This window comes from Castanea sativa, chromosome 5, assembly GCF_040712315.1.
Source record: "Castanea sativa cultivar Marrone di Chiusa Pesio chromosome 5, ASM4071231v1".
NCBI lineage: Eukaryota > Viridiplantae > Streptophyta > Magnoliopsida > Fagales > Fagaceae > Castanea > Castanea sativa.
In genome coordinates this window covers 81,553,410-81,571,489 of record NC_134017.1, presented here as the reverse complement: position 1 = coordinate 81,571,489, position 18,080 = coordinate 81,553,410, and the positions used below count along the sequence as shown (strand labels likewise).

Below are 18,080 nucleotides of genomic sequence, written 5' to 3'. Positions count from 1 at the left end.
ACTTGAATTTTGACCCTTATCCCTCATACCTCACAAATATTTATACTTATAAAATAACCATTGCACTAAAGAGGAGCGGTAGTGATAATGTTTTGAAAACAAGAAAGATGAGATAAAGAAGTAGTTTAAAAAATAAAGACGAAGGGAGTATCATATATATATATATATATATATATATAATATTTATTAAAAAAAAAATGTTGTGAACAGTGTTGGTTAAGTTATTCCTATCACATCAAAAACAGGGGGAACCAAGTACCAATCCTCTAGACCTAGAGATTTGTTTTGTTTGTAGGCTGTTGTATCATGTCTGGAATATTATGGAATATATGGATGATGAACTTGAATTGCTTTGCTTAAAGGCAGCATCAGCCATTGATTCTCTCTCAAGAACAAAATAAGTCAACCATTTGACTAAAAATAGGATCAGACGGTGGAGATATCAGTGGTTACCTTTGCTTTACGGATACGTTTTTCATAACCTAAAAATAGTTTATTCTCCATTAATATTCTAATATTCCATAAGTACAAAATTGCCCCTAAGCACGAACAATTCAGCTTTGCTTAATCTCAGACCTGGGGTTTGCTAATTTGACATGTTGGTATCAACTTAATGAATGAAGATCTTACCTATATATATTCCCATCTGGGTGGGCATTATCTGCAACCTTTAGGGACTGTTTGCCTTGCTATTTCAAAGCAATTTACAAATACATTTACCATTTCAAATGGGGGCAATGAGTGAGAAAGAAACTGGGAATGATCTAAATTTAAAATGATTACAAGGCTTAAACTTATGAACTGCCTTCATGGATATATTAATTGTTGAGGGCTCTTATTTTAAGTAGTCATCTCAAAGTATATGTTTCTATTAGAGTTTTTTTTTTTTTTTTGAGAAACAAACACACACACGTATATATGTTTCTATTAGAGTTGATAAATTTTGTAATCATAATATACATCAAATGGGATATTGTGTTTTTGTTTTTTCTAACTATACAGGTATCCTAGCACCATCAAAATGCTAAACAACGAAAAAGAACCATAGAATCCTCTATTGGTTGATTTCTCATTTCTTGATTTTTTTTTTCTTAGGTTGACCTAAGTTAGCAATATCCAAAACAAAATTTACAAGAAGATAAAATATTAATTTGAGCTGTGATAGTTTTTTCGTCAAATTAATTTAAAAATACATATGCCAACTCATATATATGATGTACAACGTATTTTAATCATATAATCCATTAACTTATTGTAATTTGTAAGTAAATAAAATTTCAAAGGAAAATTGTTACAAGCATATGGGTACTCTATTAGGAAAGAGAAACATTATTTCATTTTGGACCAACTAACTATTGGTTAGGGAGATTCCAAAGATTCTCTCTCTCTCTCTATATATATATATATATATATATATATGCTTATATATTATTTGGGAGAGAGAGAATATGATTATAACAACTTATAAGTACACGTAACATAATCACTTTTGTTTGAAGCTTATTTTGAATAGTGGGTTTTTTTGTTTGGTGGGGGGTGGGGAAGGTTTTAACTTATGACTGATGATAGCTCTTTATTATAAGATCAAGAAACTAATCAGTTTTTAATGTAGGCAAAAATTGAACCTCAAATCTCTTATAATACAATTATAAAAATTTTTACCAATCGAGCTAATCGAAACACACCAGAATTGTGGGGGGTTTGAAGGACCAATTAATAAGAAAGCCCAGGGTTACTTCCAAACAATTCTTACTGATCACAGGCAGGAAAGGAATAGACTCAACACAGACACGTGTGGAACCTAGCATTTAAAAACTGAAAAAACATCAAACAAAGCTGAATGATCGCGTGTCGACGTTTCTTTTATGACAAAAACACCCCAACTCCAAACCCAAATTTGCTCCCATTTCCAATTCCACCCATTAAATGTGTGTGATGGCATTAATGCCATTTCACGCACTTTGTGCCCCCACTATTTACTTCCATTTATTTATTTATTCCTCTTTGTGTTTTTTAATAGCAACACCAAAAAGAAAGGAAAAAGTAATAAAATAAAATAAAATAAAAAAGTTTTGATATTCATATTTCAGAGTCACACCTTGCCTTTGGGCTAAAAACCTCAAACTTCAACTGCAAATGGTTCTTCTGCCAAGCAAGTTATGTTTTTTTCTCCAAACCCAACAAACTCTCTCTCAAAGACTTTGTCTTTCTAATTCTTAAACGTGTTCCTACTTCTTCTTCATACAGATATAGAGCTTCTAACAGACTTGGGGCTTTTTGTTCCTGACTTTGAGGATTGTATCTTCTGTACCTGGTGAGGCTCTCTCAATGCTTTATAAGACTGTCCTATAAAGTTCTGGTTTTTATCTTTTAATTCTCGTTCTTCTTCTTGTTTTTGATGTTCTTCTTGTTCAAACCAGTTACGGCCTTCTCGGGGTTTAACTTGTTTTTTTTTTCTCTAATATTTTCAAATTATGTCTCATTTCCTGTTTCTTTGAAATTTTTTTTTTCTCTTTTGGGTTTGAGTTTTTGATCAATAGTTTCATGGGATTTATGTTTTCAGCTCTATGATTAATGGGTTTTGTTTTGTTTTGATGAACTCTCCTCTCATGTTGGCTGTTTTAAATTTTGGTGTTTAACTGATGCGTGGGGTAATGTAAAACTGTTATCTGACCATTTTATGTTAAAATGTTGATGAAGTTTGACTTAAATTCGCTTGATTTTTTGTTGCTCCTAATGATTTTAAGGAGCTTTTAAAGCTGTACACTTAACAAGGTTGAAAGACCCAATTATGATTATTGTGAAAACATTACTGAAATAGTGTTGTCAAAACTGAAGTGGCGTATTTAATGGAGACAATCCAACATGTATGAATTTGTTTCTTATGGACTATTAGTGATCAAAGCAATGAAGCACGGACACGCCATTTTCGGCAGAGTGCCCTCATCAAATACGTGTCTAACACAGGTACCAAAGTGTTAGACAGGTATGCAGCCAAAAAAAAAAAAATTTTGTTATTATTTTTAATCCAGGTATGGCCTCGACATGGACTCAACACATGTTGGTACCTGTGCCATAAAACAGATGATATGTCTGTGGGAGAGGTATATGTATAGGCATTGTATTTGAATTGATAGACCTGAACCTAGATAATATGAATGCCGGAGGAAATTTTAATTGATTTCTCCAATTTATGTTATGGTTTAGTAATGGAGTTACCCCCCTGCCCGCCCACACCAAAATAAGTTAAATTTTATATGAACGATTCTCCTAAAGAATTACTATTGAATATCATCAATGTAACCTACAAAAGGAAGATAAGAGACATTGCCTGTCACATTAGACCTTCATAGAAATTATGTAGAAATATGAATTTCAACTCAAGAGTGGATAAATCAATGTTGTTGAACATACTGTTGTTCCTCTTTGTCCAAACCATGCATGTAAGGCTGAGTGAGGCAGTGCCTCAAATTTCATCATTTCTATGTTTTCCTAGCATTCCTTGCTGAAAAAGGCATTAACATTTAACAGCATCCTAAGCCGTCATCCATTTAGCCCCAAATATAGCAAAAAGAAGAGACCCTTGGTAATCACACAATGAAGTAGGAACTGTGTTTATAATATAATGTTGACAGGTGGACCACTCTATCTAAAGCTGGTGAATTCTAGTATTTGCATGGGTGATTGTTCATTCAGTGCTTGCTATGAAAGATACTTTTTTTTTATTTATGGAGAAGGCACATTTGAGATGGAATGCTGATATGTTTCAACATTATTGTTTTTTGTTTGTGTTATTGGGTAGTATGATAATCTCTGATCAAGTCTTCAAAGTATGCTTGATATGAACTGGCTTGTAATTGATGATGCCATTTCTTTCTTTGCATATGTTATGTGTCCTCTTTTGGCGATGTCTTAAGATAGTTCTTTTTGAACCCTTATATGTAGCTATTTTTCCTGTCAGAATTTGTGAGTTTGTTACCAAATTGACTTTTGTTTTCATTGTCAATTTGCTAAAATATGGCCAGAGCCAGACACTGTAAATTGTTACATGGAGCATTGGAGCATTGGATTGAGTTTGCTCTACGACGGTGCAAAGTAAACTGTGAACTCAATATTTAATCAAAAAAGCAAAATGACAACTGAGAGCCCTGTGAGAATGGTGGAAAGCAGTGGAGATAGAAAGTGGCACTCTTCTAAGGATGCTGCAACTTTTGGATCTGCATCGAAAAATATGGCAGCAGAGCAGTTGGGATTACTGTCGAAGGTGCAAAGAGTTAAAGGAGGTCAAGCAGACATAATACCCAATAGAAGTGGTAGTGCTCCACCAAGCATGGAAGGTTCACTTGCAGCTATTAAGAATATCTTAATGCAACAGAACTCTAATCCGAATTCAAGCTTGGCTAATTTAAGCAATGCAATTGAAAATTGCATGTCTGAGGAAGAACTGCGCTCTGATCCAGCATATGTTGCATACTACAGCTCTAACATCAACTTAAACCCAAGACTTCCTCCACCTCTTATCTCACAAGAGAATCAACGCCTGATGCGCCATATGGGTGTTTTTGGCAATAATCGGAGATTAACTTCAGTAGATGACAGTGGCAATGGATCCTTACATTTGTCTCAGGTCTCCCTTTCTACTCACAAGGAGGAGTCTGAGAATGACATATCACCAAGGCCAGCTTCCAACAATTTTGCTGAAAGTAGTACTGCACATATACCTGGACATAACACAGTTTCTTTGGCTAGTCGTCATAAAAGTTTGGTTGATCTGATACAGGTATAGAATTCAGTAAGTGTTTTGGATTCTAATATGCATTATTCTCAATCAACAACCATTAAGCTTTTAAGTGCTTTTGAATGTTCTGTTGTTCATGTTTGATTAAGTGTGTTTAACCCCTTCCCCTCTTTTCCATCTTGAATATCACAAAAGAAAGTTCCTAATATCCAACAATTCAAGTAGGTAAAATTAACAAGGAGATAGGAAAAGAAAAATATTATCAGTTTGCTTTCACATGGATTACCTCATGAATTTCAGAAAACTTATTTGAGGGGTAGAAATGTATTTGTGCTTATAGATGGTTTACATAACAAACCACCCCCCCCCCCCCCCCCCCCGGGCGAAAAAAAAGAAGAATCTATTTGTGTTGTTCTTTTGGGATACATGTGAATTTAAGTTTTCTAGTATTATAAAAAGAAAAAGTGTTGACTTTGGCATCATGCTTCACTTTCCACAACTATCCAATCAGTTGTCTTAAAAAGCACTTAAATAGAAGGGTATCATTGGAAAGTATTAAGAATGCCCATTAGGAGTATATCTAACTGATGCAGTGCATCCTTGCAGCTGCATTGTTTTCCTTGGTACTTGATTTTTGGGAACGGTTTAAGTCTTGTGCATATTGTAACCAAAGTTGTTCGAGATAAGTGTTAGCTAGTTAGTTGTATAGTATGCTCTGCCATGTGCAACTGATTTGAGTGAAGCTCTCCTATGTCATAAAAAAAAAGTGTTTGCTAGTTAGTTACACAATTAGTCAACCAGATTCTAGGAGCCTATGTTGTAAGGTTAGGCAATGACATGCATTCTTTCCAACTATAAGTAGGCAAGGTTATTGTATTTTGTAATCAGTTGTGATCTGAGTTGTAAAAGTACAGCCTAGAACAATTCTTTCCAAGAGTGTCCTCTTGAAGAGTTGTGTTTCCACTTTACATTCTCTAAGCAACTTAATCCCATTCCTCAAAACCAAAGTTCCTAGCCCGAGCCACATCACTCACTCCCTCTCTTGTCCCAATTAATTCATACACCAACAAAAAAGAAAGATTGAGAGAGGGCCATTCTGTGTGTGGTGTGGTGCAATGCTAGTGGTGTCATTTGAAAGATGATCCAAGTAGTTGGTTTTTTTTTGGCACAGATAATCTCTTAGCTAGGATTGAAACACAAGTTGCTACAAATTGGAAATTGACAGTCTACATTAAGATTGAGAAGATCTAATTTTCTTTTATTGGTGTTGAGCCATGTGTTTTATATACTTTGATCAATACAGAATTATGTTCGACATTTGTTTATGGCAGAAGGGTGAAACAAAGAAATAGTCTGGGAATTTGTTTCCCATAAAAAAATTTTCTAGGGATTTTTCCGTACATTCAATGTACTCTACAGAGAAAAGAATACATAAATTTGAACATATAATTTTTCATATCATAATCTTTCAGAAGCTTGCATCACTAGTTTCTGAATTTCTGGGATCTTTGATTGAGTGAGATTGATAGAACACAAAAACTTCATTGATGTTTTCTGTTTTTTGATCTTGTGGTGGCAACTAACCATCCAAAAGATAACGAGTTCTATATTATTCAACCATTACCTCATTAATTTTAGTTGCCTGCTTGTCAAATTGTCTGTTTACTTTGACTTCTAGCATTTGGTGCTTTAAATCTTTATCAGTTCTTGTCACCCGATTGTAGCCTTTTCCATTTGTGACATATGTTTGTAATTTCAAGTTAAACAATGTCTTGCTAACTTATCAAAAAAAGTTACATAATGTCTTGCTAATGGATTTTAATGCCTGATTTTACATGATGAATACTAGCCCTTCGATTCATAGTTTGCTATTTGTTTTTTATTTACAGACAATATCCTATTTCTGTCTGAACTTATCCTCTACATTTTCTTGGTGGATTTGTAGGAAGACTTTCCCCGTACTCCTTCTCCAGTATATAATCTGTCTCGTTCAGCAGGCCATGCAACAGCAGAGGAACCAATTGATTCTGACGTCCTTGCAATTGCATTGAATGTTTCTTCTGTTAATATTTCAAAGCTAACAGAAACAAATTCAGGCCCTACTGATGTTTGTTCAGAGTCTTGTGCTCTTGATGCACATGCTGTTGGATTGATATCTGATAATAGTCCTTCAGTGACCTCTTTGACGAGTCCTGACAGTATAGGGAACTCACCAACGCAAGAAGGCAATGAATCAAACAGGAAAGATGTCGTTTTAAAGGATGATGCGTCAATTAGTGGAGCCCTTGGGCCAGATGTTTCAAGAAAGGAAACTAGAGCATCCAATGCAGAGAGTAACAGGAACAAACAGGAAGAGCCACAATCTTATGGGAGGAATATGCTGCACCACCATCCTTCTTCACAACGCAGTACTCCATATCAATTTCAGGGGGTCCAGGCTCAAGTTATTTCTCCAGGAATGAATCGTTCACATGTTGTTATGGAAAAAGTTCCAAATGGTCATCCCCATTTCTCCTCTCTTGGGGTACAGCCTTCATTGCATTCTCCTGGACTCACACCTCCCTTATATGCAACAGCAGCAGCTTATATGACGTCAGGAAATTCATATTACCCCAATTTTTATCCACCAGGGTTATTTACTCCTCAATACAGTGTGGGTGGATATGCTGTGAGTCCAGCACATCTTCCCCCATATATGGCTGGATACACTTCTAATGGTGCCATTCCTCTACCATTTGATGCCACTTCTGGCCCAAGCTTTAGTCGTCGAACTGTTGGTGCTTCAACAGGGGAAGGTTTCCCACTTGTAGGTGATGTGCAACATCTGAATAGGCCTTATGGGCAGCAAGGGATAATGCTTCAACCTTCTTTTGTGGATGCGCATCATGTGCAATACTATCCACATCCTTTTGATAATGCATATAGCATTGCGTTCCCTTCTCGGTTGGCATCAACAGGTGTCACAGAAGGCCAGTTTGATCCTTTTGCTTTACAAAAAGAGTCAAACGTTGCTTCTTATATGAGTGACCAGAAACTTCAGCATACAGCAAATGTAAGTCTGAGCATAATGAGTCCAAGAAACATGGGAGCAACTAATAGTGGCTATTTACGAAGTCCTAACTTGGGTATCATGACACAGTTTCCAGCATCACCTCTTTCTGGTCCACTATTGCCATCATCTCCAGTGGGAGGAATGAATCATCCAGGTCGGCGAAATGAAATGAGGTTTCCACAAGGTTCAGTTAGAAATGCAGGAGTATATTCTGGATGGCAAGGGCAAAGAGGACTCTATAGCTTGGAGGAACCCAAAAGGCACTCTTTTCTCGAAGAGCTGAAGTCCAGCAATGCACGGAAGTTTGAACTCTCTGATATTGCAGGGCGTATTGTAGAATTCAGGCAAGGTTCTGTAGTATCTATTCTAAATTATATTTTTTGTTCTTTTCTTTCCCTTGATCTAAATAATGCGATTCAAGTATCGTTTCCATTCTAAAAATAAAATTTTTCATTTGTGTTTAACGTCAGTGTTGATCAACATGGGAGTCGATTTATACAGCAGAAGCTGGAATATTGCAGTGGTGAAGACAAGGCATCTGTTTTCAAAGAAGTTCTTCCACATGCTTCAAAATTAATGACAGATGTTTTTGGTAATTACGTTATCCAAAAGGTATGCTTTCCAAATTCATGTGCATCAAATTGTAGATTTCTATAATTGTGTATGTTTTTGCTTGACGTGAACTTTCTGAATGGCTGGCTTGATTATTAAGTCATGTTGGTATTTTACAGTTTTTTGAACATGGAAGTCTTGAGCAGAGAAAGGAACTTGCAGATCAACTTGCAGGAATGATGTTGTCTTTAAGTTTGCAGATGTATGGTTGTCGTGTAATCCAGAAGGTATGTTAGAATGTGGTGATAGATGTGCAGACTTATAATTCCACCAAATGTGCTGCCCATTGCTGATGGATCTTAAGATTATGCACTAACATTTTAAAGAGAGAAAACAAAAGAAAGAAAAAGAATCCTAAGTTGATGCTTTTTGACCTCCATGTGGTACCATAAAAGCTTAAGGATGGAGATAGCATGTAGGGTCCATAACAGTGGTAGATTTCAAGATTGCATCACTAAAGTTTCCTTCCTGACAGAATTTTCTTGAGGATTTAGAAGAAGAGATATGTTAGTCAAAGAAATTTAATTTTTCTATAAATTTGGGATGGAAATTTACTTTTGTCAAGTTTGTGTTTTGTGAATGGCTGCTTAGTATAATGGCTAGTGAATTTTCTTGGGACAGAGGTATTTGATTGACAGTGAGTTTGTTTAATGTTTCTCTGCTGGAGAGACAATCATGTTTGGTTGAATTCACAGTCTGACAATGGTCAACCTAATTAATCTTCCCTTTTCACTATCTCTATGATAGATTAATGAGTCATTGGTTTCTCACTAGGAAGGTTGGTTATATGGCTTCTATCCTCAGGGTGCACTTGAATGATTGAGAGGTGTTATAATTATGGTTAAGTGATTAAATTCATTATCTCCTAATAGCTTAAGCTTTTGGGAGAATCGAAAATTTATCATGATATCAAAGCAAGAGGTTTGAGTTTGATCCTTGTCTTCACTTTACCTCCCACTTGAAATGTTAAAAATCTCATGTGTTGGGTCCACTTGTTAAGGGGGAGTTTGGGTTCACATATAAGGGGGAATGTTAGAATTATGGTTATGTGATTAAATTCATCATTTTCTAACAATTTAAGCTATTGGGAAAATCATTAATTCATCAAGAAGTTTTAAATTATATCAATAGCCTTCTTTCTTGAAACCTTGTTTTGGGGAAGTAATAAAAGTGCATTATATCTTTCCTGAAGTTTCTTTGAGTTCCTGATTGCTGAATTTGAGAGATACATTTAAAACATTTAATATTTGGATTTTAATTGAATCTGCATTTTTTCCTCCTTGAATATATTAATTCTGTTATCATATAATATTATTAATAGAGAATCATTTTTGACACAATTATCATGTGCATGATGTCTTCTGAAAAAATGCATGATCTTTTGTATCTATAGATTGTGTTGCTGATCTTTTAGATAGATCTTAGGAATCTTCTCAGGAATCACATTTTAAAAGAGGTGGACTACTTTCATAGTTGCAGTGCTTTTCTTTTCTTTTCTTTTGTCTTTTTGAATAATTTAGTTTATCGTAATAAATGGGCAATGATACTCCTACACCCATTTTTTAACATCTGTTTTCATGTTTTAAAATGTGGACATCCCTGCATCAATTGTGGATTTGATGATAAATAGTGGATGTAAACAAGTGTAAGAAAATATTTTCCTGTAATCTATATCCTGGGTTGTATAGTATATTCTTGAGCTTACCTTTTTGGAGTGATAAAAACAGAATTTTCGCTTTATATACCATATGTTTTTGTAATTTTTTATGCATGTTAGTCTTTTGTTCTGATATCCATAGTGCACTGCCTGTGTGCTCTGGGTTTTTGTAAAGCTTAGTTTTTCTTTCAATGAAGCATTATTACTTATCAAAAATGCTTTTGTATTAGTTTGAGAGTGAATTTGAAGAATCAATTTGAATGCTATAGAACATTACCATTATTTATTCAATCTTACATTTCTAAGGATGGGTCTGGCAAATTGTGAATTGGGGTGCCAAAGTGAATGTATTGATTTGTTGCTAGGATATATTGAAATAAGTCAAAATTTTGGGGGTATAAACATTATTATAAAGGGATTCAAATAAAATTAATATAAAGTTTCACTACTTAAAAAATAAAATTTAGGGGCTATGGCCCTCACCGATCCTACTGTAAAATTGTCTCCACTTCAATAGCATTCTCATTGACTCTTGATCCTGTGCTGGATTTTTATTTTAGGCCCTTGAAGTTATTGAGCTTGATCAGAAAATACAACTTGTGCATGAGCTTGATGGACATGTTATGAAATGTGTACGTGATCAAAATGGAAATCATGTTATACAGAAATGCATAGAATGTGTCCCTACAGAGAAAATTGGATTTATTATTTCTGCTTTTCGAGGTCAAGTCGCCTCACTTTCTACCCATCCTTATGGTTGCCGTGTCATTCAGGTAAATAGAACATTTTGCTGGTTGCAGAGGCTCTAATCATACTGTGTTGTATCTTGGTATTGAATTTTTTATGTTTGATTTGTGATAGAGAGTTTTGGAGCATTGTTCAGATGAGCTGCATATTCAATCTATTGTGGATGAAATCTTAGAATCGGCATTTGTCCTTGCTCAAGATCAGTATGGCAATTATGTCACACAGGTTGGTCTTATCTACTTTTCAAAAAAATTATATTAATAGCATTAACTTTCCCTCGGTGAATCTTGGAAACTAAGATGGATCATACTGGTTGCAGCATGTTTTGGAGATGGGAAAGCTGCATGCAAGAAGTCAAATTATCAACAAGTTGTCTGGGAAAATTGTACAAATGAGTCAGCATAAGTACGCTTCAAATGTTGTTGAGAAATGTTTGGAGCATGGAGATACTACTGAACGAGAGCTTTTGATTGAGGAGATTATTGGGCAATCTGAGGAAAATGATACTTTATTGGTAAACCTTTTTTTTTTTTTTTTTTTGCCTAGGGTAAATCAACTTAAAAGCAGATATAGGAAGCTAATATCGTTCGTAATATCATGGTATCTCAAGATTGATTATTACCCTCAGTCTTGATATTCTTACCTAGTACTTTGGCTTGGCCTGACCTTTAGGCTCGACTCACTGTGGTCAGCTGACCCAAGCCTGTTTATATTGGCTTCAACTGTTTCCCATGGTTTAACAGTTAAGTATGGATCTAATTCCAGGCTTTTTTTATTTTACTTTTTGATAGAAACCAGATCCAGGATTAGTACAAATATATAGGCCCCAAACCAGGCATGTTGATAACTGCTGCTTTTAGATGCTTCCTATGAAGATATCTCAAATCATGCCTTTTTTCTTAGGCAACTCTTAAGCCATGCTTTTAGTTACCAGGAATCATGTATAAACATTAACAGAAAGTTAAATGAGCAAGGTATAGGGTGAGGCCGTAGATCAAAGACCCAATGGGTGCACGTGTAACTTACCATTAAAAAGAAAGTTACAAGAAATCAAATTCGTTAAGAAAAATCGCCAAGGTCCTCCCCCCCCCTCCGGTCCCCCATCGGGAAAAAAAAAAATTGAACTTGGCCCACCCAATGCCATATTAGTTTTTAGAACTACTGCCAAGAAATTTAGATCTCACAATGTAGCAAATAAAATATACCATTCTGGTGCTTTTCCTCATGTCTCCACCAGCTACAGATTAGATATGGCTAATTTGACATTAAATTAATTAACTTTTAATTTTTTTTGCTTTTGTTTTCAATACTGATGGATTCCCGATTCCATTGAGTACTTAATTCTTGTGTCTTTTAACTGCTGAGATGCTTTTCCCCGTATATCCTAATGATACTTTATTTGTACTTTTATTGTTAATGTGAACCCATTTTCTCTTCCCTTAGCTTGTTGTAAACTCTTTAAAGCGCTGAAAAAATGAAATAATGTTGTGTTTTACTTGATGTGCACCAGTGAGCTCTAGGTCAAATATTACTTCCTCCTTACATGGTGTGGTCATGGGTTTAAGGTCCATTGAGTGCATGTGTAACTTACCAAAAGGGAAAAAAGGGGTTTACTCAATGTCATTGCATATTCTTCTCTCTTTAATGAGCTTGTTGTGATGTAAAATATGGACATTTCTGGACATTGTTCATAGTTTGCTAGTCTTGGGAATTATAATATGGAAATACATTATTTTGCATCTTGGAAGTTGGAACCTTTTTTTCCTAGTTACTAAAGCTTTTTGTTGTTTCAATTTTTATTTACTAGGCAATGATGAAGGACCAGTTTGCAAATTATGTGGTCCAGAAGATTCTTGAAATGAGCAATGATAAACAGCGGGAAATATTGCTAAATCGTGTAAGAGTTCATCTACAAGCGTTGAAGAAATACACTTACGGGAAACACATAGTTGCTCGATTTGAACAACTCGTTGGTGAAGGTGTGAAAATTGTCTCTCTTTAATCCATGTGCATATTTAAATCCATGACTATTTGGTGTCCATTTTATCTATAAGGGAAATGGGACTAAAGCTTAGCTTGGCTTTGTACATGTACACACTTATTTGCACGCAATTAAGCATGGCTTGAGCGAAATGCTTATTTAACATTCAGACCAAAGGGGTCCAAATATGCAAAATAGTTGTCATCATGAGTCCTCTTTGAACATACTATGAGTTCTACATCAGTTGCAATAGAAAGGCATTGGCCGATTAACGTATGATTCCATATCTCTGACCATTACATCCGCTTGTCCTCTCACCTCTCTTTGACAAAGTCAGAATAATTGTTAATGCTATAACTTTTTTATTTTAATGCTTAAGCTGTATATCGAACTCCACACTGCAGTTTATCCTTCGACTAGTCAGAATACAGGCTTGTTACTGAACAAGAAGGAACACTAACTTGGATCTCTTTTTATTTCAACTGACTTATTGCAGTTAGCCTCAATGTTTGTTTAAATTGATGTAGTGATATTTTCAAAATTCTTTGTCAAAAGACTGATCAATTGATCTAGTCATACGCAATATAACTAACCATCATTCACGAAGACAGAACAATATACCATTTAGTAGAAAGTATCGTAAATACTGATTGCCATTTTGATCTTATTCATCTTAGCATATACTTTGGTAAATAGCTTGTGCACACATCACTTTGTTGCAATTGGGCTTTCGAAATTGGTAGTTCAATAGAACAGCAACTCCCTCTCTCTGTGTGTTGCATACTCACACTCAGATGCACTCCACAAGCACAGATTATAGGACAGCACAAATTGGTAGTTCAATGAAACAAATATTTGCCTTGGATGGTGGCTGCACCTAAACTGTGGCTTTATTGATCAGATTATAAATATCTTCTGTTGTTAATTTTGTAACATGCAGAAAGCCAAGCCTCTGAATCTGAAGGTACTCAGAATGGGACAGCATTGCTTCCAAGTTAAATGCAGGTGGGAAGCAGATAGTCGGTACACGGTAGTAGAAAAACTTAAGATGGGCAAAAACTGGTTTCATTCTTTTCAAATGTAATCCCCATTATTGCTGCTGCTGTTGGCTGCCAAGTATATTTATGTAATTAAATATCATCAAAGTGTGTCTATGTATATATATGTATAGAAATTATCAATAAATCATTGATCAAAGTAATCTCACTGCCTGGAAATTATGTGGTTTCATGTGCAATAATCTTTATCCTTGTTAAATTTCCGTTAATTATTATGCTATAAAGGAAAGCTTGTTCTTGCAAGCCATTGCGTGGCTGCTAGGTAATTGAAGTGAGGAAAAAAACGAATATGGGAGTTGATTAGTCAGTTGGACTTTTATTTATATAAATCAAATATAGAAAAAGAAACTATATTAATTGGGAATGTTCAATATCGGCTCAAAACAAACATTTGATGAATTTATGATGTTGGTAACGGTTAATGAGACGGAATGAAATATGAATTTCTTAAAATTTTTAAAAATAAACTGAAAGAGAATATATCGTTTGAGAGAGTATGTTCTATAGAACAAGAGCTATAACATAATGCTCAACACCCTAAGCATGTTTTGCCAACAAATGTATAGGGCTATTGCCTTTCCTAAGAACAATTCCATACATAACAAAAGCAGTCAATGGTGGAAAGAGTTTTCCCTATAATGGCATTCGAAACAACAGAAAAATCAATTTCCAAGAATGACAAGTTGCTTAATTTGGACTAATGTGATAGGAACATCTTGATATTTTTAAATTTGGAGACATCCAAGTTTAAATCCTTACCTCTCCTTCCAAATTATTGATGTAAAACTAATAATAATTATAAAAAAAAAAAGAGCTGAAAATTAGATTTTTTTTTTTTTTTTTTTTTTTTTTCTAGAATGAAAAATTAGTAGGTTGAATAATAAAAGTAGAAGTAGACAATGCTATTGAATAGGTGGGTGGGTCAAAGTTTGATTGTTAATTAAAAAAAAAAAAAAAACTAGGAGTTTGTTTGACCCGACCCATTTCGGCAATTTATATATATATATTTTGGGGTTTGAATGAGTCCAAAATGTAAGAAGGAGAAGAAGAGGAAAGGAAGGAAGATGAAGAAGAAGAAGTAGAAGTAGAAGTAGAGCAACAGAAAGAAAGAAAGAGATGGACGGCAACAACAACACAGCAGCAAAGAGAGAAAAGAGGAGGAGGCAGAAAGAGAAATCTCGAGTGTTGATGTTGATAGGAGCAATCGTAAGCGGTACTTTGGTTTACTATCACTGCGCCTATCGAGGAGCCAGCGTCGTCTCTTTGATTTCCGACGTTCTCATCGTCCTCCTTTGCTCTCTCGCCATTCTCGGCCTCCTCTTCCGCCAACTCACCATCCAGTACTTCTCTTTTTCTTTGCTCAATTAATTAATTAATTAATTAATTCTGATTTTATTTTTACTAATTAATTAATAAATAAATACAGGGTTCCCGTAGACCCACTGGAATGGCAGATATCTCAGGACACAGCGAATAGCATAGTGGCTTGGTTAGCTAATACCATTGGTGCTGCCGAGTCTGTTTTTAGGGTTGCTGCCACCGGCCATGACAAGCGCCTCTTTTTCAAGGTGGTCCATCTCTCTTTTACTTTGTTTATATGATGATGATTGATTTTTCAGATGGGGGCAGATTTTTGTACTTCAAAATCTTAATTTGAAGAACCTGCAAGCAACTATATATTTTTCATTTTTAATTGAGACTTTCTAAGTGGATCTTCTAATTTGCGCACCTTATTCCTGTGTATGTGACAATGACATTGCTGCAGGCAAAATAGGTTTAATTAAATATACTAAAGCATGTTTTGGTGAAGCACTCAAACCCTGCTACAAAATTATTAGGAACCCCCCTTCTTTTTCCCCCCTCTTCTTCTCTTTAGGTGCGGCGGAGGTGGCTCATTTCATCTAGGAAGCACGGACACTTCATTTTGAGTGTCGTACCCACTAATTTTTCAAAAATTGCTCGTGTCGTACCTGTACCTGCACCTGTGTCTGTGCTTCCTTTTTAGTTATGGTTGTTGTGGATAGCTAACCTGATAATTTATATACGATGTAATTCTTTCTTCAGGTGGTGATTAGTCTTTACATACTATCAGCTTTGGGAAGATTAGTTTCAGGTGTTACGGTTGCCTATGCTGGTATGTTGCTGCTTACATGTACATCAAAACTTGATGACAATCTGAATGGTTTTACATCAATGTTAGCAAATTTTCATGGGTGGCGCATGATTTTAATAACTTTTGTCAACAAAGATGCAATGAAGTCTCTAATTTGTAGATACATTGTGGTTGATGCCCTAGACTCATCTGTCTAGCCCATTCTTCTTTTTCTGGTATAAATCTCTGTTTGTACATGTCTGTGGTGAGTCTGATTGTCTACTCTTATTATTTTATGATGCCATCATTTTTGCTGGGAAATGGTTCTGGTACGTTTTCTCTTGAAGGATATATTACACTGTTGCTAGGAACCATGTAATGAGAGGCAACTGGCTTCCTGGATGTGGACTTGCTGTGCATAGTGCATTTATATATTATACATATATTTGGGTAATGTTGCATGGTAATGTTTGGCCATAATAAATAAGGTTAGAAAGTTGAGACCTCCTGCTGTCCTAGATCAATATTGATGCTAGCCAATTTGATCTACTACTCATGGAGTGCCTACTGTGTAGGAATCATACTTAGATGTCACCATTTATGAGATACTCCCCTTTCTGATATCATTATGACTGCCAATTGTGAAGCCTTATCTAATTTTGTTGTAGTTTCCATGTCAAACTGTCTGTGTTAGCTTTAACAATTTTATTTCTATACCATCCATGCTGTCATGCATGTAACGTCGAATGCCTAGTTAACACAACAGTTAAAATTTGGATGCTATACTCCAAAAACTTTGGGGTCAGCTATGGCTCTTCAACAAACTAATCAAAGATGGCCACAGTTATTTTTTCCCGCCATTCTATCCTATGCAAAATCACTTCTTGTAAGCTCCTTCTCTGACACTTCATTTTTTACAACGAATATCATTTTAGGTCATCCTCCATCTTTTTACATTTCCTTGACTTGAATCAACTCACTCTTCTTTGATGTATATTCTGCTCTTCTTTGCACATGACCAAACCATCTCAAGTTCCTCTTCCTCATCTTTTCATTAATAAGGGTCATTGCTATCTTTAAGCAAATCTCTTCATTTTGAATATCTCCCTCTTGTATTTTCACTTATTCATTTCAATACTCATTTCAACTACACTTATTTTAGAACATGTTTCTAAATAGACCAATATTCAATATCATAGAGCATAGTTCGTCTTATGGCAGTCTTTTTAAACTTTCTGATGATATATTATATTAATTGTTAATTCTTTACTTATCAAAAAAAAAAAAAATCATGTAGGTTAAAGAAAAATTCCAAAGCCCTATTATGGTTTTTAAAAGTGTAGAAAAAACTCTTCAAAAAGGAATCATACATAAACTAGGGAAGATATTGTAACTTGCTTAAAATATTCAAAGTTCATTTGTTTGGATTGTCTTCCATTTTAGTCAGGCTTATTTTTCTGATATATCCATGTTACATTTATAGATCTCAAAGCTTTTATGTATCTTTGAGTCTCGCTTGAAATTCCAGCCACTTATTTGTATATTTTTTTTCTTCTTGCACCAGGGTTGTGCTTGTTTTGTCTGTACATGTTAGCAGAGACGTCTCAATCAGTGTCTCAGTTTCTGAGGGGAAGAAATGGCAATACAGATACTTCAGAGCAGGATATCATGTAGTCTGCTTGTTTTTTAATTTATAATGTATGGCGATTGTTATATTTGTAATTTATCCCACTCGATTAGTGTTAACAAAAGAGTTAGCTGTAGAGAACCAATTTCAGGTTTAAGATTTTTTTTTTTTGGATTTTTTTTATAAGATATTTTTTTGGATCTAACAATGTGTAAAGTCTCACGTTATTTTAAATTTTAAATAACGTAGTACGTTGATACATTGTTATATTTGTAATATCTAATCTTAGCAATGAAATGTAGTTATTTTAAATGTGGATGATCCTAATACCCAATGGAGATGCTACTGTTCTCCCTTTTTCTTTTGGACTGTTTATTGCACACAATGCATACACTGCCTGAAATAACAAATATTAGCCTTTTCGTTTTAAGTTTTGGTTAATGAGTGTCCTGCAAGCACAAGTTAAGGTGCATTTGACACTTCATTTAATTATGTTTTTATGTTTTCTTAAAAAAA

At 34.9% G+C, this 18,080-nt stretch overlaps 2 protein-coding genes across 3 annotated transcripts; both read left to right on the top strand.

The window, feature by feature from the left end:
* Window positions 1-4,044: 4,044 nt before the first annotated feature.
* Window positions 4,045-14,024, top strand: LOC142636171 (pumilio homolog 5). Of its 2 annotated transcripts, XM_075810289.1 has the most exons (10): window positions 4,045-4,780; window positions 6,684-7,790; window positions 7,878-8,134; window positions 8,261-8,402; window positions 8,522-8,629; window positions 10,620-10,832; window positions 10,921-11,031; window positions 11,126-11,320; window positions 12,614-12,785; window positions 13,728-14,024. In XM_075810289.1, the coding sequence occupies exons 1-10, from the start codon at window positions 4,133-4,135 to the stop codon at window positions 13,784-13,786; spliced, it is 3,012 nt and encodes a 1,003-aa protein (XP_075666404.1). In that variant the 5' UTR covers window positions 4,045-4,132; the 3' UTR covers window positions 13,787-14,024. The 2 variants fall into 2 exon arrangements, with proteins under 2 accessions (XP_075666404.1, XP_075666403.1); XM_075810288.1 differs by having other exon boundaries at window positions 6,684-8,134.
* Window positions 14,025-14,853: 829 nt separating this feature from the next.
* LOC142633519 (reticulon-like protein B22) lies at window positions 14,854-17,876 on the top strand. Its single transcript, XM_075807758.1, has 4 exons — window positions 14,854-15,185; window positions 15,272-15,413; window positions 15,910-15,979; window positions 17,502-17,876. The coding sequence occupies exons 1-4, from the start codon at window positions 14,962-14,964 to the stop codon at window positions 17,609-17,611; spliced, it is 546 nt and encodes a 181-aa protein (XP_075663873.1). The 5' UTR covers window positions 14,854-14,961; the 3' UTR covers window positions 17,612-17,876.
* The last annotated feature ends 204 nt before the right edge of the window (window positions 17,877-18,080 follow it).